Source organism: Columba livia, chromosome 5 (genome assembly GCF_036013475.1).
Source record: "Columba livia isolate bColLiv1 breed racing homer chromosome 5, bColLiv1.pat.W.v2, whole genome shotgun sequence".
Taxonomy (NCBI): Eukaryota; Metazoa; Chordata; class Aves; order Columbiformes; family Columbidae; genus Columba; species Columba livia.
In genome coordinates, this window is record NC_088606.1 from 53,861,087 (window position 1) to 53,887,045 (window position 25,959).

At 40.8% G+C, this 25,959-nt stretch overlaps 1 protein-coding gene across 4 annotated transcripts; it reads right to left on the minus strand.

The window, feature by feature from the left end:
* Window positions 1-889: 889 nt before the first annotated feature.
* On the minus strand, window positions 890-25,809 carry GTF2H1 (general transcription factor IIH subunit 1). 4 transcript variants are annotated; one of them, XM_065065238.1, is made up of 15 exons: window positions 25,792-25,809; window positions 21,190-21,358; window positions 19,166-19,358; window positions 16,580-16,742; window positions 14,839-14,932; window positions 13,989-14,138; window positions 12,805-12,884; window positions 11,371-11,501; window positions 10,105-10,192; window positions 8,748-8,836; window positions 7,753-7,870; window positions 6,791-6,881; window positions 5,239-5,354; window positions 4,220-4,312; window positions 890-3,617 (listed from the first exon to the last, which is right to left on the minus strand). In XM_065065238.1, the coding sequence occupies exons 2-15, from the start codon at window positions 21,341-21,343 to the stop codon at window positions 3,531-3,533; spliced, it is 1,647 nt and encodes a 548-aa protein (XP_064921310.1). In that variant the 5' UTR covers window positions 21,344-21,358; window positions 25,792-25,809; the 3' UTR covers window positions 890-3,530. The 4 variants fall into 4 exon arrangements, with proteins under 4 accessions (XP_064921310.1, XP_064921309.1, XP_064921312.1 ...); XM_065065237.1 differs by lacking the exon at window positions 25,792-25,809 and adding an exon at window positions 25,357-25,496; XM_065065240.1 differs by lacking the exon at window positions 25,792-25,809 and adding an exon at window positions 24,339-24,356.
* Between the last annotated feature and the right edge of the window lie 150 nt (window positions 25,810-25,959).

Here is a 25,959-nt window from a genome sequence, read left to right on the forward strand (position 1 = left end):
GAAAGGGAAATGGGATGGATAATGAAAAACTGGATCTTAAGTTTTCTTGTTGCCATCTCCCCTGCTTAGACAAGTGACTTTCTTGATCAAAGTGGCTGTGCAATAGGAGGGCTGGCAAAGGATAAAGTAAGATTTCTGGCTAATAATGATACCTCATGATGGAAGTTGCAAGGATGTAGTTACAGTATAAGGGAAAATAGTTGTAGCTGTAAAAAAGCATCTTAAAGGGGTGGTGTGGGAATTCACCCACCTGGGAAAGCACAGGGCCTGGTCTGTGCTCTGTCACATGGGATCTGAAGATCACAGTCCAGAGAGCTACACTGTGAGGGTGCAAGAAACTGCTTGTAGGAAAGGTGGAAAAGTGTCACTTCCTGACACTGACTGGGGTAGAGATATTGAGAGAAATAGCCCAGCCTGTTTTGTGGTGCATTGAAGTATTTTCACCTGCTGAAATTCACAGGCTATGAATAAGTTTAGCCAGACCTGTGTTAGTATCTTCTTTACGTCATCCTTTCTGCATTACTAGCAAACCTTGGAGCAACAGAGAACCTGTGCAGCTCTCTTGAACCAAGAGCTGCTGGATCAATGCATGGAACCAGCAGAGTACTAATCCCTGGAGAACTCAACTGGCTTTTGTATGATCAGGAACAGCAGCACTAGTTAATGGTGTAGATTCCCTGTGTGGCAGAAAAAGGTCTCAACCCCCCAAAATGAAATAATTTGATAGTAACTGTATTGTAACCCTTTTGCTCCTGCCCTGTTCTACCAGCGTGAAGAGACAGCTGAGCTAGTGCTATACGCAGCTCTCTCAATTCAGACCTGAATGGAGCCTGTTTGGGATTTAATTGAGCATCAGAAAACACAGCCTAAGCATTAGAGAAGACTTGACTTCAGAATTCAGTAGGGTTTATTCTACAAATCTTAGATCAATGCCAATGATACAAGTTTTATGAATTCTCATTAAAAATACAAGTCAGTATAAAGATTCCAATAGTAATATAATGCATGATGATTCAGTTTCAAAACTTAAGGAATGAATCTGGGTTTTGGACCATGCTACAGAAAAAGGGAACACAATGTAGAAGAAAGAATATTTAGTTTACCTCCCTTACTTGAGGAGGGGCCTGTGCCTTATTGCCACGATACCTGAAAAAGCAATATGAAGTGCATAGCAGCCTTGCCTGTACAGTCTCTAGGCAAAACTGTTGGATTTAGTATCATAGTCCTCTTCCCCCCCATTTCTGTTAATTAAGGTACATTTTGATAGCCTGATATCGCTATAATAACTTAAAGCTATTGCAACACCATCCCCCATAATGACTATAAACAACAGTCCTTGGAACTGTAAATGCTCTTGTGATGCACTGAAACTTTTCTGCCATGCTAACCATTTTGCCCGGTCTTTCCAGGAACACCAAATACTGATTCAAATTGAAGGTGAATTAGTTCCATATTAAAAACTTTCCTGTTTTTTTTTTAAATGAAGTCTCAGTGCAGTCTAATACTCAAATGTGTTGTTCATAGCTTCAGGCACGGTTAGAATATAAATCAGATGTATTTTCTTGAACCTAGCCCTCTGATATGATGAAAGGTGTTACAGATTTCACTGAATAGTTGAAATTTGGCTGCGGAATTGCTGGATCAAATGCTTTGGAGTGGGGAAACTACCCTTTCTTTCTGGGAGCTATCTGCACCTACAAGATAAGGCTTGATAAAGCCATACCCTAAGCCTAAATTTTAGAGAAACAGTTTATTTATCACGAGAGGTTAACTCTTGACAAGATGTGCACCTCATCCCGCCAATCATCTATTTATTCCTAGTAATATTTTCACCCTGTCAAAAATAATGGGCGTCTCTCTTGTTGAGCCCAGTCACTTCTCGTAGCAGAACCACATGAACATCACGGAGCAGGTATCATGCATCTATCTGCAAAAGCAGACAGGGAAACTAGGCTTAACAATACGCATACATTTCCACACAGAATTTTGGTGCAGACAGTGACGTGTAACTGAAACTCAGCTTTTACCAAAATATTAGCATAATACAAAAATTGCAAAACACTGGGTAAAAAGAAGCTGCTGACTTCCACACATCAGTTAAAGATAGACCCCCTCTTGCATAAATGGAGCAGCAGCACAGAACAAGCGGAGACTGGGCTATACAAATACATCTCTTCTTCTGTAGGAATTTGCCAGAATTCTCCACCCAACATCACACTAGCATGTTCTAGCATCATACCAGTGGTGGCAAAATCTAGTCTTAAGCCATCATGCAGGCTGATGGGAATTTCTTCTGTCGTACTGAACACTGCTGTGCTTGCTTCGAATACATATTGTCACTGATTTGTCTTTGTAGTAAATGTATCTTATACTCTAACAGTCACGTTTAGTCAGAAGTAAAAAAGTTCAGTAGCCCATACTGGGCTGTGGTACAGTTAAGATGACAACAAAATACAAGGATGTCATTAACTGCATATATTATAGAAAACAGGTTTGCTTTGCATTTAAGTCACATTTAATACAAGACAAGTTGGTCTGAAACTGTGAACTGATTCTATTTGGAATAAAGTATGGCACAGATTCCCAATACCTATGGACATTGGGTAAATAACACATTTTTCTCTTTGTAATGATTATCAATTCGCCAAAAATAGTGTAACAGTCAAAAGGGAAGAGTGAAGGAAAACAGATTTAGGAGAAGAAAAAAATGTCTAAGAATTGAAAATAAATGACTTATTTTGTAAGAAACTTTATTTAACTTCATTTTTAAAAAATGCATTCTCTCCTCAGAACAAATGCCACCATAAGAAAAAAGAAATGCAGTAGCACACACTTGCACTCAAAGGAAAACATGCAAAACTGATGGCTGAAAAAATTCTGCATAAAAATCCAAGACTTGAGGCAAAGGTTTGCCCCCATGTGCCTTTAAGGACCCCAGACCACAAACAGCTTTCAGTGCAATGTCTCTTGCTCCCAATTGGTGGGGAAACACATGGCAGAAGCTTGTCTTCTGACAGCTGCACTCTCCCAGATGTTTGAAGCAAAACCAGTCTCAGCTGTATTTTAAAACATCATTGTTAAACTGTTGCAGAAAGTACAAACAGAATTCAATGAAATGTCAGAATCCAGTGAAGAAAAACTTTTGAGTTCTACCCTGTGCCATACACTTCTTAAAAAAAAAAAATTAGACAGAAAACCAGATTTAATTAATACACCCTCTTTAAATTTTTTATTTCTGAAAGCAGCTCTTTATGCAACTCAAAAGCAGTTCCTGAGTAACTGCAGTAAACAGTGTCCTTTAAATATTTTTGCACCTCAGCTCTTCTGTTTTGGTTCTTCCTTGTTTTTCTCCCTAGTTTTCAAGTTTTATCTCAGTTGTTTTTCAAAAATGTGCAAGTTCAGTTAGCATTGTTTCCAGAAGTCCACAGCTCACAGGTCTTCCTGCAACAACTATAAGATCTGCACATATGCTAGGTTGAACTCCTATACCTATTGCAGATTTTGCTCTCAAACCTGTACAGCATGCATTTTCACGTCTTCTTCAGCATACGCCGGGACTGCCACGTGTGGAACTTATTGTAGGCCGTCTGCAGCATCTCTTCTATATGACTTACCAACTGAAACATCAAGAGGGAAAAAAAAAATGTCCCAGCTACTGGAAAACAGATTCCTTCCCCTCCCTTTGATCAGATACTCAGTTGTATTCTTCCTTTCATTCACTGTAAGTAATCTCACTAAAATCAGAGGTGTGCCAGATAAAGAGAGAAAGGACCTTGAGGCTCTATTGCAAAGTGTCTGTAGAGGGAGTAGCTCAGAGAGCTACTAAGCTAAGAGGGTCATAGGGAAATGATACTTGGTTGTGCTGTCTGCTCCAGTATTTAGTCTGTGCCCACTTCCAAGTCTGACATGGTGGGAGAGAGTTTTGAAGTTGAAGTCCTACTTTATGGTGGAAGTGAAAAATGAAAAAAGAATTCCCCTCTCTGTTATCTCACTTGGGTAATTTCAAATTATAGGTCTTGGCAGTTTCTGGTACTACTCAGCAAATTACACAAGGAGAGAAAACATACTTAACTGTCTGCCCAATTTCCCTCTGCCCATTTCCTAGCTAAAAAAACTTAAAACACCCTAGGACAAGAAGTAACAAAGCTACCATAATCTGACAATTACAATTCAAATTATTAATATGCACCCACATAATTAAAGAATATTTTCCCCTTACATTTGTGCTTAAATACTGTCTCCGAATCTTTTCTTGGAATGGGCAGAGCTTTGTAACCTGAAATCTTTCCAAGTTGCTCCTCATTTTCACAACCTGAGAAAGAGACAGAAACCAACATTGTAATCCTTTGCACAAAAGTTTCATTTCCTTTAACAAATACATTTCCTACAAAACACCTTCTATCTAATTCTGGAGGCTACTTTAGGTATGCATAGTTTGAGGAAGAAAAGTTATTAAAATATCAGTCTCTAACAATGCTTGAGTGCATATTTATTTTTGAGGCAAGTGCAATATGACTGAAAGCACAGTGTGATGCTGTGACTGTTATTACTTTGTCAGTAAATACTACAGATATCCACAAACCCTTTTTTTGTTCGTTTAAAGCAAAGACTGTGGCATGGATCTTCAGGCCACATTTTGGAGCAGGACATCCAAAATAGCTGAATGTAATTTTTGATCTTTGTGATAAATGTGAGGTCAAAAAAAAAGAATAGCAACAAAATGTAGTTACAGTCATGCACCTGGTTGTAGACAGACATCTGTTCTTGAAGGCAACTTTGTTCTACAAAGCAGTGTGTATTTTGAAGCTATGACTGAGCCATTTTTGCAATGGACAGAAGAATAAGGAAAACTTTCTTGTAACTGTCACTGTGGAGATTACATCTAAGAGTTGGTGATGGTGGTGCTTTTGTTTGTGGGTTTTAAACTGGCAATGAGAAACCTGCAGCTGGAGTAGAGCTGACCAGTCTGTCTGACGCTAGCTTACAGCACCTGCTCGGGAGGGAGGGTGAGAGGCATGCAGCAACAAGGATAATTTTCACCAACAGCAGAATTGCTGAAAAGACTAATGTTCTACATTGCTTTGTGACCTTCAGTTCTAGGGGCGAGTAAGTGCTGCACTGATTTAAAGCATGTGTATTAGTTCTATACTTTGAGTTGATGTCAGTCATTCTAAACCATGATTTGGACACACCATAACCACACCACAACCAACACCACACTAGGAAGCTCTGCCTTACCTTTTCTTCTAGGAATGGCGTGTTAACAGGAAAGCAGGACCAGAAGTGTCGTAGCAGTTCCCCGACTGCCACGTACAAGTGTTTTAGTTCAGACTGAACATCATTTGGCACCATCTCTGCAACAGGAAAATGATTTTGTCACATCACTCAAAACCATCATATGAAAAATGAGACTGTAAGGTTCATGAAGGAGTTCAGCAATATACATTTCTACTGGAATCACAGAAAGGTGGCTGAGAGGGAACACTGAGGTGCCGAACAACTAATTATGACCATCAGCAGTATTAGATCAGGTCAGCCACTATTAATGGCTACATACTTGGAAGCTTGTATATTACATAGGGAGATCTACACCAGGCAAAGGATGGACACCAAACTTAATCCAGGATTAGAAGCAGTGTATCTGTACTGCTCTAACAGTGTGGCAGTACTGCTTCTGGGACCAGCAACTTCTCTCCACAGCACAGTGCTAAACACTGCATGGTGGATACAGCAAGCTTTTCCCTCTCTCTTACAGTGGCAATGAAAATATGGTCACTGCATGGGGGAGGTGAAAAAGCCTGGCAGGAACAATGAACTGAATCCCAGATACTCTTGAAGAAGAAAGGGTGACAGGGTTCAAGAACAGGGAAGGAACCATGATCATAAAAACCAAAGACAAGCAGTCACTGAGGATGACAGGAGCATAGGGAACTGAATAGTGAATAGGAAACTCTAGGATGCGGCTGTTTTTTGTTTTTAAAAAGTGGTGGTCAGGCTCAAAGAAGTGGAGTATAGCACCCAGTATGGCAACGGGGATGGGTAAGAAAACCTCACTACTGTTTGCTGACCCCTTTTCTTTCAGTACCATAAAGAACTCATATTTGCTTTTTCAGCTGCCTGAACTAGTTCAGCTGCTTTTCAGACCAAGTAATGCAAGTTAAACTGGAAGACTCCTATAAACTCTTCCTTAGGAGAACAGGGATTCATCTGCTGTGAGACTAAAGAGAATGGAAGTCAAACTGGCAGGAATGTGACAACAGGGAAAGGGGTGACTGAATGGAGACGTGAGGAGGAGGTGGTGTATGTTTTCCCTTGCAGTCTACAGAAAAGTTGTCCTTTTTCACAGCAGCTGTGGATCCTACATGCAGGCTGCAAAAAACCTAGTTCCAGACAGTTATCTAGACCTTGTCTCCTTAGAGCTTTTCCGGAGTATGCCTTTATTTTCAAAAGTCCAGAAAAAAAAAAAAAAAAAAATCAGAGAAATGCTGAACAAGCAAAACCCATTATCTGTAAGACGACTTAGTATCAAGTGCATCCTTCGTCACCTTGCTCTGTACAATTTTTTCTCATTCACTTGCCTCAGCCCTGGTGTAGCCAGTACCACCCTCATGGTGTGGCTGGGTTGTTGATTTTCTTTTGTTGCTGTAACCCAGTATTAGTCCAGCTACATGCTTCCATAATTTCTTTTATCACTGTAAAGTATTCTAAGAGGGAGATGAAATGGCAAGCCAGGTACTGCTGTGTAATGCAATGAGATATGATTAAAGTATTACACATCCTAAATCCTTACGGTTTATGGCTTGCTGTGTTCCACCCTGCATAAGTGCTCCTCCAGGTGACAGGACTGCAATAGTGCTAGCAGCATCACCACTTGAAAGAACCTAAAGAGAGAGAGAGAACGAGAACAAATACTTCAGATCACTTTTTCCAGCAAATTAGTTATAAAATAAGTTGTGTTTGAACTCCAATGGCAAGGATACAGTTGAGCAGATAAAAATGGAAGTTCTGATGAAGAGTCTGCTCTTCTCTAGAATGGGACACAGTGCCTTTAAGTGCTATAGTGTATGTTTTCAGTGAAAGCTGTCCAGTTAATTACAGACAAATACATCTTTACTTAGTACACAAACTGGCTGTGCAGTTACTTTGAAATGAGACAGAATTACTATATAGAAATGTGATGCATTCACAGTTATGACTGCTTTACTTGGGGCCCAATCTAGGTTTACCAACAGAGGAAGTTCAGACACTGGCTGGGGAGATGGGCTGTGTGGCTATGCTGCCCTCCAGTTGCCAGAACAGAGCTTCTGTGCAACCTGTGGTGAGCTCTACATCCTACCTAAGTGCATTTAGGAGCAAAAGACCCAGTCAGTTACAAACCTGCTTACTATGACCTCCTAAGACCATTACATTCCTACATTGCATAGTGTGGGATCAATAACATTTGCCTATGCTTCATATTGCGTGACTGTTCTGCTTTACTACTTTATACTGTTACCATTTTCTGAAAACACCGTAACAGTAGAATATAACTCTAAATATCAGCAGTGTCTCAGTTTCCTATTGTTTAGATTTTAAACACAATTGCTGAAAAGTATTGCCTAAAATTGTAAAATAAATTGAATAATGTAAAACTATTGGAGATCATGAAGTTTACCATGAAAAATTAAAATTCCAATAGACATGAGACACAAAATCATATAGAAAGCAAGATGCTACATCAAGAAGGGAATTTTTTTTACTATTCTTCCATACCTGAGTTAGTTTGGGTACATATGCTTCCATTTCTTGCCTAATACTATGAAAAGAATTAATTATATCCTGACTGGTTGCATATTGCTGTGATTGAATTGGAGTTGGACCATGATAATACCTGTGAGGTGAGAAAAGGAGAGAGAGAAGTGTATTAACAGGAGTGCTGGTAAAGCAGAGGCCAAGCTCAGTGGACAGTTCTTCAAATGCTTCCAATTTTAGATGCTTTGCAACTGTTGATACTACTATCTAAATCTTATTTATTGACAAAGTAAAATATATTACCACATGGAAGGCGGTTGGGTTAGGGATACTATGGCAGCAAAATAAGGTAAGAGCTTCTACTGTTGAATCTGCGAGCATCATTTTGCTAATTAAAACTTCTTTGTGCCACTTAGTTCTGGGAATATTGTTAGAATGGAGGAATTCCCACCACTTTTGATTGAAACCTAGATGAAGTTAGGTGCACAGGTGGAACTGCTCTCTCTCCTGTGGTATCATTCCTTTTCTGAAATTATATCTATAGTTCTCGAACTCCAAAGTCTAGAAAACAAGAGGACTACTACCATAAAAATAGTAGACCTGTGAGCAGTCCAAACTATCACAACTCCACTTGTTTTGCCTGGGAGAGGCTTTTCCCTGGAATCATATATATTTTTCACATATAACACATATATTTTTCCACTGTAAGCTGCAACAAGGCGCTGGACTTTGAATACAGGTCTGTTAGATTTTTCACAGAAATTACCTGTTAAAACCCTCCAAGTTGGCTTATGGAGACTTAAATTGCAGAAAACAGAGATGAAATCAAAATACAAATTTAAGTGGGAATTACCTGGCAGTTGGTTTATGTAGCAGTTCATATCAGATTTCTAAATTTAGCCTAAACACACTTGAGGGCACAGTAGAGACTAGATCTGTAGATTCTGTGCAGGCTGTAATGAGAGACCTGCCAGATTGATTATGCTGAAATAGCTGTGCATATTTTGTTAACTTACCTATCAGACTTCTTTAAGTTTAGTGCAATTGTTTTAATGCTATTATTCTTTGCTAAATCTTCATACTCAATGGCCTCCTGCAGTTTCACCTAAAATAACCCAAATAATCACACATTACTAATGAGGTCACAATTTGATGCATCTAGTTCTTACAGTTCACTGAGTTTGAGCAGAAGGGTTACCAAAACATTAAAGAAATAAAAGTGTGGGCTGGCTGATATGTCTACCCCCTCCAGAGGGAGCAGTGTCTAATATTGTTTAAAGTGTAACATTTGGAAGTCTTGGCACTACTGCTTTTTCTGCAGATTCTGGCTGAAACTTTCAGTCCCTGCAACTTCCAAAAAGTGGTCTGCTAGCCATAAATCATTCTTTGTTCTCTCTATTTATGTCTGTTTCCAGATTAGCAGAAATAGTAGTGATTCAATGGCTGGTGTACAAGAGTGTAAGACTAAAACCATAATAAATACCCAAGCTATTTGGTGACAGTAGAGCTAGAGCATCAGTGGTGACAGGTAACAGCACAGTGATATCAGGCTTTGTACAATAGGAAAACTACTTTTGAAGTCTCCTACTCTCATGCCACTCTTACATTCTTTTTGTCACATTTATTCTAGTCCTGGTATATCATTTGCCCCTCAGTTAAAACCGCAGCTTTTAGGAAAAGTCAATGATGTTGACTACCTCAACATTTAACAACACGTGTATCCTGCAGCCTTTTCTCAAAAAATATGCAGGGTTTGAGTCCCCTTGGCATTTTCTATTTAGGTTGTCAACTCTAGTAAGAGTTTTCAACTCAGTTTTGTAGCAATTACAGTACTCTCTTCTACTTGTGAGCTGCTATGGTTAGACCAAAACAGGCTGCTGCCCTGTATTTTATTCAGCGCACCAGGTGTCACCATGCTTTCACTTTAACCTCACTTCAGCTTCTGACCTGAAGATGAAGGCTGACATGTGCCAGGTTTAATCATCCCCTCTACAAACAATACACTTGATAGGTTAATATTGGTGCTTGAACACCAATATCCCTTTCAGATGGAAGTTCTCTAGGAGTTTTCAAGCATTTGGAAAAAAAGTAAACGAGACACACACAGGGCAAGACCAGAACTGCACTGAATGGAAAAAAACAGATTTCTGGATAAGGAGATAAACACAGCCATACTTCAAGATTTAATTTACTTCTGTATATGAACAGTGGTACAAAGCTTCTAACAGGTCCTCAGGTTCTTATTCTGCATATTTCAAAGCTAAATAAGGATCAATTTAGACGTGTCATAAAACAAGTAAAGAACCTTCAGCAGTCTTCTAAGAGACAGCTTCCAGTTCCATTAAATTAGAACTCCATCGACTAACTTTATACCTTTTTCATTGGTGGCTGAAAGAAATCTGAATCCCTGGAGTTTCCATCCGTACTGCTGGTCTCACTGTAATGGTCATTTTGTGCTTCTCTTAAAATAGAGAAACAGCATTAAGAAGAATTCACTTCACAGGAAATTTAAGATACAAGCTAGAGACAAAGTAAATATATCTGTTTCAAAATTTTATATGCACGTTCACATACTATCAATTTTTTTTCCCTCTTTATATCTTTATTTCTAGAAGTTCATCTGGATAGAAGGAACCAACTCCTCAAATAAGCCTGTTTGTCAAGGGCAAAATTCAACAGCAGGGAAGGGTTCTGCTCCCTCTCTTCAGAAATAGTAGCATGCCAATAATGCAAGCAGGACACAGCAAAATCATGACTAAATTAAAAACCCTTTGCAAACACATTTAGGCCAACCAGGTATCAGCAGAACTATGGAAGCCCAAACATTGCACTGTTTGAGAATGAGAGCTATTGTTTTGTCTCTTTCTGAACTAAGAAACCAAAACACACATTACCCAGAAGAGTTTGTTTAATATCCACTGTTCAATTTGTGCAAGACAAAAGAACAACATGAGGGAGCATGGCTATACAGAACAAAGTACTTAATTAAGGTCTCTCACAGGTGAGGGTCTGTAGGATTTGGGTAGAGTAGTAATCTTTTGGTGGTTGTCTATAAACCAATTGTGAAGCAGAATTCACATCAAACGCATTTCATCCCTCTTCTAAGAAGTTTCATTTGTGAAGTTCATTGTAAATATACATAACTAGCTAATAAAAGTTCTTTGGTCAGGGACAGGGTACTGCCCTGAGGAATCTTTCATCCGATCCACCCGTGCCACACTATTCTTTTGCTTCCTCACTTCCCTGTGTCCCTGCACCCCACTGCAGCGAGCCCAGCAGCCCTGCTGCTGGAAGGCAGGTGACAGGAGCTCCCTGCACCAGACCTCCCCTCCACACAGCACATGGAATCAATCCTGCTTCTGCAGCCTTCACCAGGGATGGAGGACTAAGACTGAAACATCCTTTCCTTTTTTAGTGTGTTTAGTATGATAACTCAGCTAAAAATAGCGTTTGTCATCTCAGACAGCTCTGAAGAACTTTTATAAAGTAAAACAGAACCTAAAAGTATTTTTATTTCTTGAACAAAATACTTCATTCATAAAAATTGAAAGGTTGGCTGAGTAATTTAAAATGTGTTTTTGTTTTGGAAAGTCCTTAAAATTTATTACAAAAAAGCTTTTACATAACATTGAAACTTACTGTTTCCTGAGGCCAGCTGCGAGGACCATGGCACTATGATGGTTAAAGCGTTTTATAATGGCAGCATTGCTACTTTCTCTAGCAGATTTTGAGGCATTCGATGTAGAGGCCACAGAAGCAACACCATAGCCCTACAAAGAAAACAACATTAGCTGCTTCCTGCCCCCACACCAGAAGGACAATTCTCTGTTTTCCACTGAGTCAGGAAGCCTGTGTGCCAGCTTTACTGAGTGATCCTGCATCATTACTGAAGCAGCATTTTCCTACCTTGCTCCACTACCACCTTATGCACTTTGAAAAATCTCCAGACTATTTTATTCTGCTAACACTTAGCAGTTTACAGGTATCTGAGAGAAGAAAAAATATTCTTAAACAGATGTTTTTATAAGAATGTGATCTATTATAAGTAGCTTAAAAAAATTTAAGGATCACCTGTACGAAGCAGTCATTGACAGCAAGTAAAAGCTAGCAATTGTTTTACTGACCTCTTTTTAACATCTTGTGGGACACTAGCAGCCCACAGGCTAAATGACACCTGTCAGGAGGATGTGATACCACTAGGAATTCAACAGAAATGAAGCCTTAATGCTGGCAGTGTTCCTCAGTTACCAGGTGGCTGATTGCATCTCACTCTACCCCATGCCCAGTTTCACACTTGCTATGAACCAGCTTCCAAAGCAAACCAGGGCAGTTTGCAGAGCACCACAAACATACCTATCCTCAACTAGGCTGTCAGCTTGTACAACTCTTATACTCCCTGTCCCATGCCCAAGAAAAAACCCACCACCAAAACAACCACCACCTCAGAAATGCAGCATCACTATTAATTACAACTCAAAAGTTTAAGTTAAATCAACTGCAGAAAAGTGCATCTTTACCTTATTTCATATCACGGTACACCATTTGTAACAACTGTTTTTGTTTGTACTTGGAGGCAGGCAATAGTTCAAATTAGTAATATTTTTAGCAAAACACAGTATTTATGCTAAACAAAGAAAACGGTATGAAGTGTCCCTAAAATTAAGCTGTATCAAACAAACAGCATCATTCAAAGTGAGAACAAATGCATAGACTTTTTTCCTGTTTTGTGCTACGCTTCTATACATTGCCACAGCTTCTAAAAGGTAAGAAGAAACCAGAGTCCACCTTAGACTAAAAAGCCACCCAAGTGAAATAATTATTTAAAAAATGGCAGTCTTGCTTCTATACCCAGCACACTAAGGCAGACATCAGAGGCATACAGGTCCATAGGCACAGCCTCCATTTCTTTACACATGTACAACAGTATAAATGCTGACCACCCAGCCACTGCAGCAGCCCAGTAAGTGATGTGGTTTAGAATTATCATTTGTAATTATTTTAACAGAAGAACCCACTCTCTTCTTAAATTAAACTAATGGGTGCTGTGTTGTTTATTTTTTCCCAATGACTTACTTCATCTAATGTTTTATCTTCCAAAGCTGTTAAATCTATCAGAGGATTTTTTACTCCTTGAGACACCATGGCTTTTAACCCTGTATGAAACAAAGAAAAAAACATGCAAAACTATATCTCAACAAATATGAATAATTGTGGGACTATTTGATTACATTTAACCTTTAAAAGGAGAAGACAAAGGTTCTGCAGATGTCCAAGTATCACGGTGACTAAAACTTTCAACCCTTTTTGAAGTTCCATTTAAAATAAGTGACAAACTTGGAAAACTATTGTAAAACATCATCCTACTAATTAGTGCAGTTTTCATCAACTTGTATGCATCACTGAATACTCCTTGGTAAAAAAGAAAAAAAGAATTGGAGATGCAGTTATATTAGTTGTATTAGTGGGAACTAGGAAGCCTTAATTGTGTGTTTCTTCTCATTTCAGCACTGATTTGCTGCCCTGACTTGGGTAGAATGGTAACTTATATCTGGTGATAGCTTTTACTTGTGAAGTTTTATGAATTCGTAAGAGAATGCTTTCATTAGTCAGAATACATATTAAGGAATCGTGCTGTGATCTCAACTCTCTGCATTTTTGTATCATCACAAACCTACCTCAAAAGTTCAATAAAAATTTAAGTCAGAAAATACGTTAAGATTTCGCATTTAAAAAGCTGTCAGAGAACCAAGATGACAACTCCTCTGGAAAATCTTAAACAGGACCCATATTTGTCTATTGCTAAGAACTGATCGATGACAAAAGCTATACCTGTTGCAAATTGTGTACACAACACAAAATGAAGCCTTAAGTAAACAAAACTATTCCACAGTAACTGATGGCAGAGCATAATCAATCTAGCACGGTAGTATTTTATGGAATTTATCACAGATTTAGTGTTGTATGAGTTGTAATCAGGAATATTTCTAAGTGCTAGCGCTTTCCAAAGGCTAATTTGTTTCAAGAGATGCAGCTATCAAACGTGCTAACAATAGTAAAGCAATAGCTAACCTTCAATGACAGTTTCCAGCTTTTACTTTACGGTTCAACAAACAGGATGCCCAATAAATGGACATAAGAAAACTTTTGATTTCAGCTTTGGTGGGTTTACTAGATGTACTTCTGGATTGTTATGCTCTGTGATATATTATAGCTAAGACTGTAGCAGCCTACTAGAGAAACAAAGTCAAAAAGTTTACCTTTTTCATCCAGTTTGGCACATTCCGCAAAGAGGTCTTTTGAGCCTGTATTGAGCCTGTCCCGATGGAAATAATGAGATTGAAAAAATCGCGTCCAGAATTCCCGCTCGGTCATGTTATGTGGAACATTTTCTGCATATTTCATTTTTACTGTGAACAAAAATCGTAATGATTACAAATTGTTCTGCAAATCTTAATAGGCTATTTTATGTTAAAACTTCCTTGCTTTCTGTCTAATGCTGCCTTCATTCAGGCCAACCAAACATAAGGGAATGCAGTAGTTAAGCTTGAGCAAACAGGTACTCTTTGATGCCCTGTAAGACTCGCTAATGCTCTGAAAAGAAATGCACTTTATAGTAGTCTGAATACTCTAATTTGAGTTGCATGCACGTAAGAAGTCTAATTTGCCAGAGTTCTAGTTATCCTCAGGATAGATCCGGTCTTTCAACCTAGGGCCAAATGAACCAGTGTCAGTCTTTAACATAGTGCAGGCAAATGATGGAAATCAGATTATTTTCCTCCCAAAAGTGATTTAATGAAAAACAAAAATTAACTGAAATGCTGAACAGGAGACTATCATGGGAGCCAAATATCTATTCACAATTAAAAAAAATAAAGCCAGTGTAACAAGTTAAAATGTTTTCATTCAACAAAACCCAAGTTTTCATTTCAAAAGCATGTTTTAACACATGCTTCTTCCTATCCCTCTTCAAATGAGGCAAGGAAAATCATTCAAAAGACTGAAGAGATGGTCCTTTATACTTCCAGGCTCATACTAACATTCTAGTCTTCCCACAATAAGACAGTAAAAACTAAATGAATGTATTTGTATGTAAAGCACTATTCTTACCTGCAGGATAGGTTCGAAATATGGATTCAATGATATCTGAAGTCAAATTGTACCTCAGACCATTGCAGCCATCTGTTTGAGGCCGTACATCAGCCTAAGAAAAAGAACACAGGGAGGAAAAAGAGTCATGCCTAAATGCCTTCTGGAACTGCAGAAGGAAAAAAACCCGGCATCTTGCAATCCAATTCTGCTGTAGATAAAATAATCTTCTTCCTCCACATATCCATGGCATATTTGATCATAAATAGGTATTTTTAGAATGAGAAATTAAAGAACATGCATTATTATACTTGTCACTTAAGGGAGGATACGACAAGTAGACCATAAGCTTTAGAAGATGAAATGCAATGACCACTCCATCAGCCAAAAGAAGTTATGCTTAGTTTAGTATATCCTTGTTTCAAAGTAAAACCAGGCATATATACTGTATATGTCTAATATTTTGTTGTTCATTTAACAATTCAGATAGTGAATAATCAGTGATGATAATGAAGAGACAAAAGAGATTTATGGCTGTTACACCTTATTTCCTTATGCACTAAAAGTATCTCTCTATAATTGATAAATAATATTGAATTTAAACATCGAGGGTAAGCCTTAGTAAGAACTTGTAAGTTAGATCTCTGTGATATCTTTAGGAAGCTCTAGAACAACAAAGTGCTCAGTCCAGTTCTCAGTAACAGGAAAAAGTACACGATTGCATATGCTGCTGCCTTTTCTTCCATTTCCTGTCTGCCTAAATCCTACCTTTTGTACCTCATTCTTCCTAGAGAAACACTCATTCTGAGCAGGGCCAGATAGTTATTTTAACTTGAACTAGGACACACAAATATCTGAAGTTTTCTTCTTCACAAACATAACCAGTTATTTTAAGAAAGCTTCAAGTTTGAAAGTTTGGGTGTTTGGTGGGTTTTGTTTGTTTTTTATTATTGATGTTAAGGTGTATGAATAATGGAAGACAAGAAACCAGAGCAATGAAGTTAACTTGGTAACCGATTCACGTATTTCTAAGGGGAAAAAACCCATGTGTTTGTACAGCAGCTAAGTCATAAAACAGCTCCCCCACCTCCTCTTTCCCTCCCAAACCCTTGATTTGTGCAGAGTCATTACAAGGGTAAAAATGGCGTTCCAGCTAGAGAGTCATCCTCGGTGTGAATTTGTTGCAGAAGCAGAAACATATCTCTACGGGAGGAACCTAAAGATTGTATCCAGGTTACTTTCAGGCTGCATTAAGATTACTGAAGCATGGTTTCTACAAATAGGTAACATAACTGAAAGTTGGGGAAAGAGAGATAAAATGAGCTTTCAGATATACAAGCTGTTCTTCAAGTAGCTGAAAGCACGTACTCATTTAAAAAAAATTGGTAAGGGAAGAGAACCAAACCTTTTGTGTTTAAAGTCTTTGCAGCTTCAGTTATCCGTGTCAATCCTGCAACAGATCCTCTCTTTAACTTATGAGTTAGTGCACTGCAATCTATTCCTGTTTTACGGAAGGCACAGCTGTGGTATAAAAAAATCTGCCTCTTGTTAATTTGAAGTTCAAATTTTGAGGTTGCATATTTGCATAAAACCTTTTTTTTTTCTTTCATACTTTCAACAGTCTAACTAGCATATGGAGAGATGTTAATTTGAGGTACCAGGAAAGAACATTAAAGTATATGGGAATAAAGTACATGAGCAGAACTCTCACTTTCCCCAATTTGTTGGCTCTAAAATCCTTTACGTTAGAGGTTCAACGTACCAGAAATGCTGCAGAGATGCCCACATCCTGCTTACTTGGTGCTGCAGAATTATCCCCTGCATTCAGGCTTAAACGGTTGGCCCAGAATTCTTCAGCACTGATTACTTGACTCACAACAAGGTCTTTATAGAGCTGAAACAAAACAGGATCTTCTTGCAGCATTCTGGTAAAAGAACGTATTGAAAAGAATTGAAACGTTGCAGAATAAATCACGAAGATTTCCATAACTAACATGAGTTCACCAAGGGAACAGAAACCAACTTTTCTTTCCAAATACTGTGCATGTCTTAACAGAATTGTGTAAACAACTTTAATAGCTATATTTGTCTCAAAATACTTAAAGGACTAAAAAATGTTTAAGGAATAGCATTAAATGCTAGAAAACAGTAATGGCTAGGAAAAAGTTAATGTGAGATTAACATCTTGTCCTAAAATGTTCTGTAGTGTTCTTCTGTCTTTGTATGGTCAGGACTAGAGTCTCCTGAACTGTAAAAGCACAACGAATTTTCTTGAATTTCCATAACAAAGGTCTTACGGGAGGAAAAAAGGAGATTTCAGCACTATCCAATTCTTGTTTAGCATCCTAAAATTCAGTAGTTAAAGGTCTCTATTCTAGTGCAAGAGTACAGATTACAAAATACGTCTGGGATAAGATACCTTAAAACACACACTACCCAGGGTTGTTTGTTCATTTATTTTTCTGTTGGTGACAGCAGGATCTTCATCACTTATCACATGCAGCCCAAGTGCTCCAGAAACCATTCAGTGTCACTACTTCCACCAGGGAAGAATGTTTACAGATGTTATCATCCAAATATCAAGTATCATCCTTACTATCTAAAACGCAAAGAATGTATGCACCTGAAACTTCAGTTAATTCATGTTTAAGCAGCTTTTCATACAGTTGTATACCTAATTTGAAACACAGTAGGCTATTTTCATGTTTATGCATGTTCATAATAACCTCAACCATCTTTACCATGAACCTCAGGGTCTTGCATTTGCAAATTAAAAAAAATAGGAATCTTATTAATACATAGTATGTGGTCTAAGGAAGAACATGAATAAACGGCAGCCTGGACTGAATAAATGTCTGTAGCTGCTCTGGGGATGAAGCAGGATGAGGTGGAAGTGAAAACTTTGTGGTAGGATAGACATCTCTATTATGTTTTAACCACCAAGGTTTCTTCCAGTTTTTCTTGTTGGTACAAATATGGTTTAGTGGCATTTCTTACAAATTAGTGCACCAGCAGGCAGTCTGCTATTTTAATTATTTTGTTAACATTAGAATTTTCTATACACCTGACCGTCACATATCAATAAATGGAGGAAGCACTGCAGGGACTCTAGAGGTCATATCCTTCCAGAAGAGGTTGAAACTTTTTTGCCTCGTCTGTTGCAAATTAAGCTAATGAAGCCCCATCACTAGACTTGGACTTCTAAATGCCAAAAGAATATACTATGACTAAGTATGTGCAGAGATTCTGGCTTTTCTATGACTAGAAAATCTTTCAATGTTGCGTGGCATAATACTCTAAATCTCCCTTTAAGGATACAAAGATTCAGAGCTAAGACTGCCCATGTATTGAATATTAATATTGGTAGAAATAAAGCACATAGCACAAATAAACTAGTACAGTAATGGTGCCAAAGCAGTCTGCACTGCTGTAGATCCCAGTGGTTGCTGCAGTACTGGAACCAGTTAATCCTGGATGTGTCAGAGCTCCAGCACAAGGGTTCCTGCCCTTCTGCTGGGAAATCTCCTTGTAAAGATCTGATCTGCCCAATGAGGCAATGCTGCAATGTTTTGAAAAAAATCTAACCTTAACTTACCTAAGTTCAAAGTTAGAACAATCTTTGGAAATGGAAGCTAGCAGATACAGGATTCACAGCAGATGCTAGAATGAAGTGAAACTCATCTGGGGAGATGGCCCCAAGGACTGGTTTAACACAAATGTTTTAAAGGAACAGAAGCATATCTTAAAAGCCCTTCTGGGAAAAGGTCTTAGGTCCTGAATGTCTTTTCAAAACATTTTTTTGAATAAACATCCTGTATGCCAAATAACAAACCACTGCATCTCAAGTGAGAGGCATGAAAATACCTAGCATTTTAGTGAAGTATATAAAACACCAGGAATAAAGATCTGGGGCAGGAAAGGGGTTATGCAGGGAGAAAAAGAAAAAAAAAAATAATCACAAAACAGGAAGGTGAGAAATTCTGAAAAGAAAATAATCTTTCAAGCAGCTTTTCTGATATGAATATGTTTCAGAAGACTAAGGAGACAGACTGCCAGTTGGGTGCTTCATCTCATAGCCACGGGTAATGAAGACTGGGTGGTAGCCAGGCTGGCTGCATTTACACCTCAAGAACATGTCACTAAGAACACAAGTATAGTCTCAACATGTTACAGTTACATAAGCCTAAAGGAACAGCCTCTAAATTGAAAGTGGAGAGATTTTTTTACTAGAGAAACAAATGCAGCATCACTAACGATGTTGCAATAACCACTCCTAGCAGAAACACACTATAGTTAAGTAACAATTAAAAACCAAACCAAAAAAACTTTAAGGTTCCTTTCCCTTTACCTGTTCTTCTCCTCAAGTTCTTTATTAGCTTTCCTTTTGAATTTGGGCAACAGTTGTTGAAGAAGATCCTTTACTGCATCTCGCTCCTTCACTGCTGTGCTTTCGTTGGAGAAGTGAAAGTTGGTTGTGTCCCCTGCATGCAATACTAGCTGAAGCTGAATTTTAGCTTTACCTTCTGGACTGATTTTCTGGCCTAGATTACACAGAGAGTATTAATTAGCAACAGACAGTAAGCTTATACAAGAAACTCTCTCTTCCCTAGAGTATTCGCTTATAAGCAGTTATCTTCATCATCCAATTAAATACTGTTATCCCATGTGTGAATTCCAGCCATGGAAGTGGAACATACAGTCTTCCCCTTAAATTAGTTTGAATGCTGCACCTTCTCTCTAAAAGACAAGACACAGACACCAGCAGTCTATTGCTCAGTAACCTTCAGCTACTGCTCAGGAGCCCTGATTCATCTTCACATTCCCCACACCCTCCATTACAAAAGTGCTGCAAATTAGATTGTCATCACCTGGACACTTTAACCTCGTACCAACCCAGACTGATGCTGAAAGGCAACAACCTCATTCCCCCTCTCCACTTCAGCTGCTGCCTTTCTTGCACTAGTGTTTGCATTTGTGCAGCAAGCTGAATCGAGGAACTGATCCATTGAAAAGTGGATCCCTTTTGTTATTCCAGCTGGATCAGTTCCCACAGAAGAAGAGGCAGGAAAGCAGATGCAGGGTGGGGTAACAGCATGTCTGTGACAGCAAAGGTATGCTGGTTTCAAGTGGTGTCGTAAGCACATTTAGCCGCTAGTACTCCCAAAGTTGATCACCAGTGCCTCCAAGGTACTATTATGCTCTCATGACTCTCAAGAAAAACCTGACTTCTGCTTCCCTTCTTGTAACCAGAGGGAGTGGAGGTTAGAGCAGCTGCTTTTATGGACTGTTACACTACGCTGATTTCAGTGTAGCACTGCAAATGCCACTAAGCTAACTTTGAATCTTACCTCTTTCTCCAGTGCAAGTGGGAGACAGGAACCAGATATCACTACTGTCATCACCTCTATTACAAATATCCCCCCTCCTTCTTTTTTTAAGTTTAGATGACAAAAAAGAACATCCTTCATCTAAGTTAAAAAGACTTCAATGCCTGTACATGTAAATATTTAAAATATAAGCTTCTTAAGTGTAAGTAAATGGCTAAATAAAACTTTCACAAAGTTAATTATTATAGGTGAACAAAGCTTTTAAACTCCTTATCACCACTTGTATTTAAGAAAACAGCACATTAGCTCTAATTCATCACCCACACTTTTGATCAGGTATGTACTTGTGTGTGACTTTAAACAGCAATAATCACTAAATCTTTACCAAGTGACACATACAACATTCATTTGTTCCTTCTTTGGTGTTACAGCACATAGAATATGAGCACTAATTGGAGCCAGAAAGGCAGCATGCTATAGACATTTACTGTTCAGTTTTGACTTGCAAGTACTCTGCCATTGCAACAGCAAACGCTTATTTAGAACACTACCGGTTAGGACAAACTCCAGAAGCTAGCACTTCTGAAACTGGTCTGTTGGATGAAAATAAAATAACGAGGTTCATTTTATATGAAAATTGAAACAGCTTTAGATACATAGTTTAACAGATCACATGCCAGATAGTTCCTGTGTTAGACCCTGAAAATCCTATACTCTTCCTCAACCCTCCTCCCACCCTTCCCTCCACAAGCATATGGTGTTGATTATTTTTCTGTTCAATTTATTACAGAAGTTTATCAAAAGTTAATAGTAAGTGCAGTATAACTTAAACATTTGAAGACTATAGTATCCTTAACAAACTGGTGATACTTCACCATGGTCCTGATCTCTGCTGCTACACAGAATAACCTTGTCAAAGCTCCAGACCCTTGCAACCTTCCTCACTTACCTACCAGTGTTTTATGGCAAATAAGCTTTGGGTTGTATTTAAATGCTTATTGAAACACTGCTTACTGAAGCTAGAATAGGAGAAGTGTTCACTTACATTTTATATCTGCATACATATGGCTGACCGTGAATCGGTCTTTGCCTTCAGGTGCCCATGCTATCCTTTCAGCCATAAGGTAGAGAGCTCCATCCTGCTTCTTCTGACGTACCTTCTTTACAATCAGTAACACTTCTTCAGATGATGTTGCCATTGTGGCTATGAGGAGCTATTAAAAACATACAGTTAAAGCTGATTAGTATAATTATTTTTGGTGTAACTCTTTCACTATTCCTATCTATATCATAGTATTACAACCCAAATTTACTTGTTAATGCCTAGTTCATTTCTGAAACATTCCAAATAGACATGCTCCCTTCTGTCAGTGCAATCAGCAAACTAATTTAAACAAAATACTGCCAGCTATCTAAATAATTCATCTGATTGTATTGCTGATACTGCTTGTGACCCAATAAAAGACCTGCAAATCTTACACAGATAATCAAATCTTCCTGGTTTAATATTAATTTACTGATTTTTCAAGTTCAGAAGAATACTGAAGCTAAGCAAGAACACAAATTCCAAATCTTCTCTGGCATTTGGCAGCGATTCCCTCCTTCAGCATGAATGGCAGATGTTAAGTCATTTCAGAAAAGGGAAGGATACAAAGTATGTGAAAAATAATGGATTTTCAGTTCTCTGTGCTAAAGATAAGGTGGCACAGTCACACTTCTGTTCTTATTGTGGTGGTTTTTGCCCAACGTTCTGTACACTTGATTCCAGGTGGCCAGTTTCCTACCCCTCTCCCCCAAAGGCCAAGGGACTAGTGTTATACCTACTTCAAAACAATGGTAATTTTGTCACCAGTTTCACATCAACAAGCCTTTTGATACTTGTTGCATTCCCCTCCCCAGCAGTCACCATCATTCCTCTCTACAGGTTCACCCTACAGCCTTAAATTTCTCAACAGATTAAGGACACTGCAAGAATGACTGGATTCTATTGACATACTGTCGTGCACCTATCAAAAACTGCATCTTCGGTATGTTTGCTGTAAATTTTTAGTCTGTCCAATTGTTGCATTTTGTGCATCATAAACTTTTCTATTGGTATGTAAAATAGTATTTTCACATATTGATATGCATGTTTCACATGTTTTAGGGCACTCATAATATTTGCGGGGGCCTGCATTAAACTTCAAACAGCAACCTGCATCAGCTATCACACTACTAGTAGTTATCACAAAATAATAATTCCAAGCATTTAAATTCACATACTTTTTTTTTTTTTCCCCCTTTAAAAAACCACCATAGGATATTTTACTCTGACAATCCGGACAGCAGCATGGCATTTTCTTCCACTAAGGTCTTACAAGCTCATCTCCAAAATGAGTTAAGTGACATACTAAGTGGAAAGACTTAATGGCAAAAGGGCTTTGCACTTAAGCTTTGCTCCTTCATCGTTTCAGGCATCCAAAGCTTTGCCAAAGCCTTCAGCAATGCTGAGCTGAACGTGGGGCTTCACATGAGCACCCCTGCAGCAGTCACTGGAACATGCTGTGCCACATTCAGAGCAGCCCTGCTGGTATTCCTCTCAAAGAAAACTGCATGGCAGGATTTCAGGACCGTTTCCTAGCATAATCCATTACAGTCTCCCCAGCAGCATTATTCTCTTTCAGAGCTATTCACACATCCATTTTATGCGGAGTTTCCTGTTGCAGGTCTATGGTCTCTCATCAGTACCTGATCCTTACTGGAAAAAGGCAGCTGGCCACAGACTAACGGCCTAGAAATCTCAACATATGCAAGCCTAAGGATTTTTGACTTTTTTCTCCCTTTGTTACTTTACAGTCATTTAAGGTCATGATTATCTAATACAGTAAAGACACAGCCACAGAATGCAAAGGAATTAAACCTGTACTGAACAGAAAGAAAAAAGAAAGCGTTTCCATAGTCAGGCTCATTCTAATTCAAGTCGCTTTGCTTTTCCACCATGCTATTTCACCCACCTACAACCAGTCTTTCAACTACAGAAGAAAACTACCAGCATCTAGCAACTTCTTTACAAACACAGCATTTCTAGCACAGTACCCTGCAGTGTGCAATCTGTGAATGCACAGTTATCACACAAGTGTCTCATTCTACGTTCTGGGAGGGTGAACATGCTAGTTCGCTGCTGTTCTTATTTATGCCATTGCTGTGCTTCCCTCCCCATGCAGTCATTTGCAGTGGCAGTAGAATGATACACCCTACAAGCACAGTAAGCATCACCCAAAATGGAGAAAACCCCAAGCTGCCTTTTGAATAGTACATCCAAAAGAATAATACAAAATATATTAATAATCAGGATTTGGGAAAGTTGGCATCTTTCACTAATAAAACCAAGATGGCTTCTTTTTACAAGAACTACAGGAAAAATTCTAAAATAGAAATCTCGCCTAGCTGCTAGAAAAGCATGAGGATGGTCTCCTGCCGACTGCAGAGAGGAAGCCTATGTCCCCCCTAAGCACACACAGTACACCAGTCATTTGCTTTTCTTTTTGGACACTTAAGGCTTACTATGCAGAAGGGCTAGAGCCATCAATGATCTATTCACACCCGCCCAAATCTCATAACCTCTATATTTAACAACTGAAGTTTCCAGGATGATGACACTGCTACTCAAAGGGGCAAGAACTGCAACATGCATGTGGAGAAATTCTGTTATTTTACAGCTCTAAGTGATGATTCTAATCTGCTGCTAAAAGAAGCAGCATTAAAGCTGTTCAGCTGCAAATTTTGTATGACAGATCTCTCTCTGGTTTAAGTATCTTCCAGAATTGGAAGGTCAGACACAATTTACTTTAAATTCTCCAGCAGCAGAGCTTTTGAAGTGGTGATTAATAGTTCTGAAAAGCACTTGGATCAATCGTTAGCCCTAACCCATGGGGTATGACTTGTCATCAAGTCTCAAGGATGTTAATTTCAACTGTGGTTTACAACTGACTAGGTCTATCGAGAAGCTTCATTGTTGGCATTAAACAAAACAAAAGCTCCTGTTTGCTTATTCACTTATAACCTCTCCTCTTCTAGCTCTGTGGGAGTGAATGCAGCTTCTGGAAATACCATCAAATTCCAACAGCTATCCTTCCTCTAACGCAGTGATTCTTCCTAACCACTTTTAAAACCTCTCTGTTCCTTTCAACACCTGTTCTGAACGCTCTCCATTACCAGTGTTTCAGTCCAGTCTCTTTCCATGTGGTTTCATCGAGTTCTAAGCAGAAACAAATAAAACCTTTACAGGTTAATATTCCTGACTTGGTCAGGCTAGGCAAGGGCTGGCAGGTGAGCTCTGACAGATTTCACAAAGGCCTTGCTGCTTGGTTTCCACTCCCTGCAGGGGACAGCAGAATATCTACGCCAATGGCCAGGCTGAACCGCAGTGTCAGGGGCATACAGTCGGACCCCACGGTTCGGCCGCAGAGCCCAGGGGCCTCTGGGTGGGGCTGGGAGCTGGCAGAAAGCCCCGGGGAGGCAGCAGCAGAGCTGTCAGACGAATACAGCTCAGCAGAATGGGGAGTGGTGACAAGTGCCATCTGCCCTGGACACCTGCAAGCACAGCAGCAGCTGAAGGAATCCACTGTCTGTGCCCCTGAGCCCAGCTGAATGGTCAGCTCGGGCTCCCGCCGCGATTCCCGTCACCTATGCTTCACGTGGCACGTCTGTCTGCGGTGAAACGGGCCCGAGCTCAACCCGTGCGGGCCGTGGTGGGGGTCGGCGCGGCTTCCAGCGTCCCCGGCAGGAGGTGTTGGCAGCCCGGGCGGGCGGTGCGAGGGCACCTCTTTGTCTGCCGCCCTCACCCGCGACCCGGCGCTCGGGTGCAGCCCAGGCCCCCCGGCGCGGCGCTGCCATCGTCCCGCTGCCCCCCTCCCGGGGACGCAGACCGGCGCCTCTCCGTCCCTTCCCTCACAGCAGCCCCGGCCCCTCCAGCCACCGCCGTCAGCCGGCCGCGAGCGCTGGCAGCGAGCAGAGGGAGAACGGGAGGCCAAAGGCCGCCGCGGCACCACCGCAGCGCTCCCCGCCGAGGCGCCGGGCCCGCCGCAGCACTCACGGCAGGCGCTGCCCCGCCGTACCCGGGGACGGAACCGCCGGGGCCCGGCGGCGGATCGGGCCCTGCTGCCCCTCAGCACACACATGCAGAGCGCCCGGCGCCGCCACCTCCCCATCCCCCGCGCCGGCGGCTCCTTACCGTGCGGGCGGTGGCGGGGACCGGCTCCGGGCCCGCGTGCTGGCTGCTGCCGGCGGGAGGGGCCCGGGGCGGGAGCGGGCGCTACGGGGGTCAGCCCGCCGCCGCCGGGGCCATGGGGCGGGCAGGGGCCGGGCACGTGACCGGAACGAGCCGCGGGGCGCCGCGAGGGCGGGGGAGGGAGCCCGCCTCACGTGACAGGGGAACGGGCCGCCACGGCGCGTCCCCAGCAGTCACGTGGTGCGAGCCAGCTCCCTCGCCCGCCCCCTCCCCGCTCACGTGATGGCCCCTCCCCCGTCGCCATGACAGTAGCGGGCGGAGGGGGGAGTGACGGGGCGATAAACAGCGCCGCCGCCCCCCCACCCCGCGCCGCGCCCGGCCCTCCCCGTCCCCCGCCGTCACCCGGCCTCGCGGGAGCGGGCGCCGTTCGTCCCCCACCGTCGGTCCCGGCGGCCCGGCTGCTTCGCTCCCAGGTCGGCGGCGCCGCCGCCACCGCGCTGCGGGGGAGGGGCCTCCCCTCGGCAACGGCCCGCGGCGGGAGGGGGCGCCGCGCGTCAGCGTCACGTGGCGGGGGGCTGGCGGGCGCGCGTGACGCAGCTTCCTCCC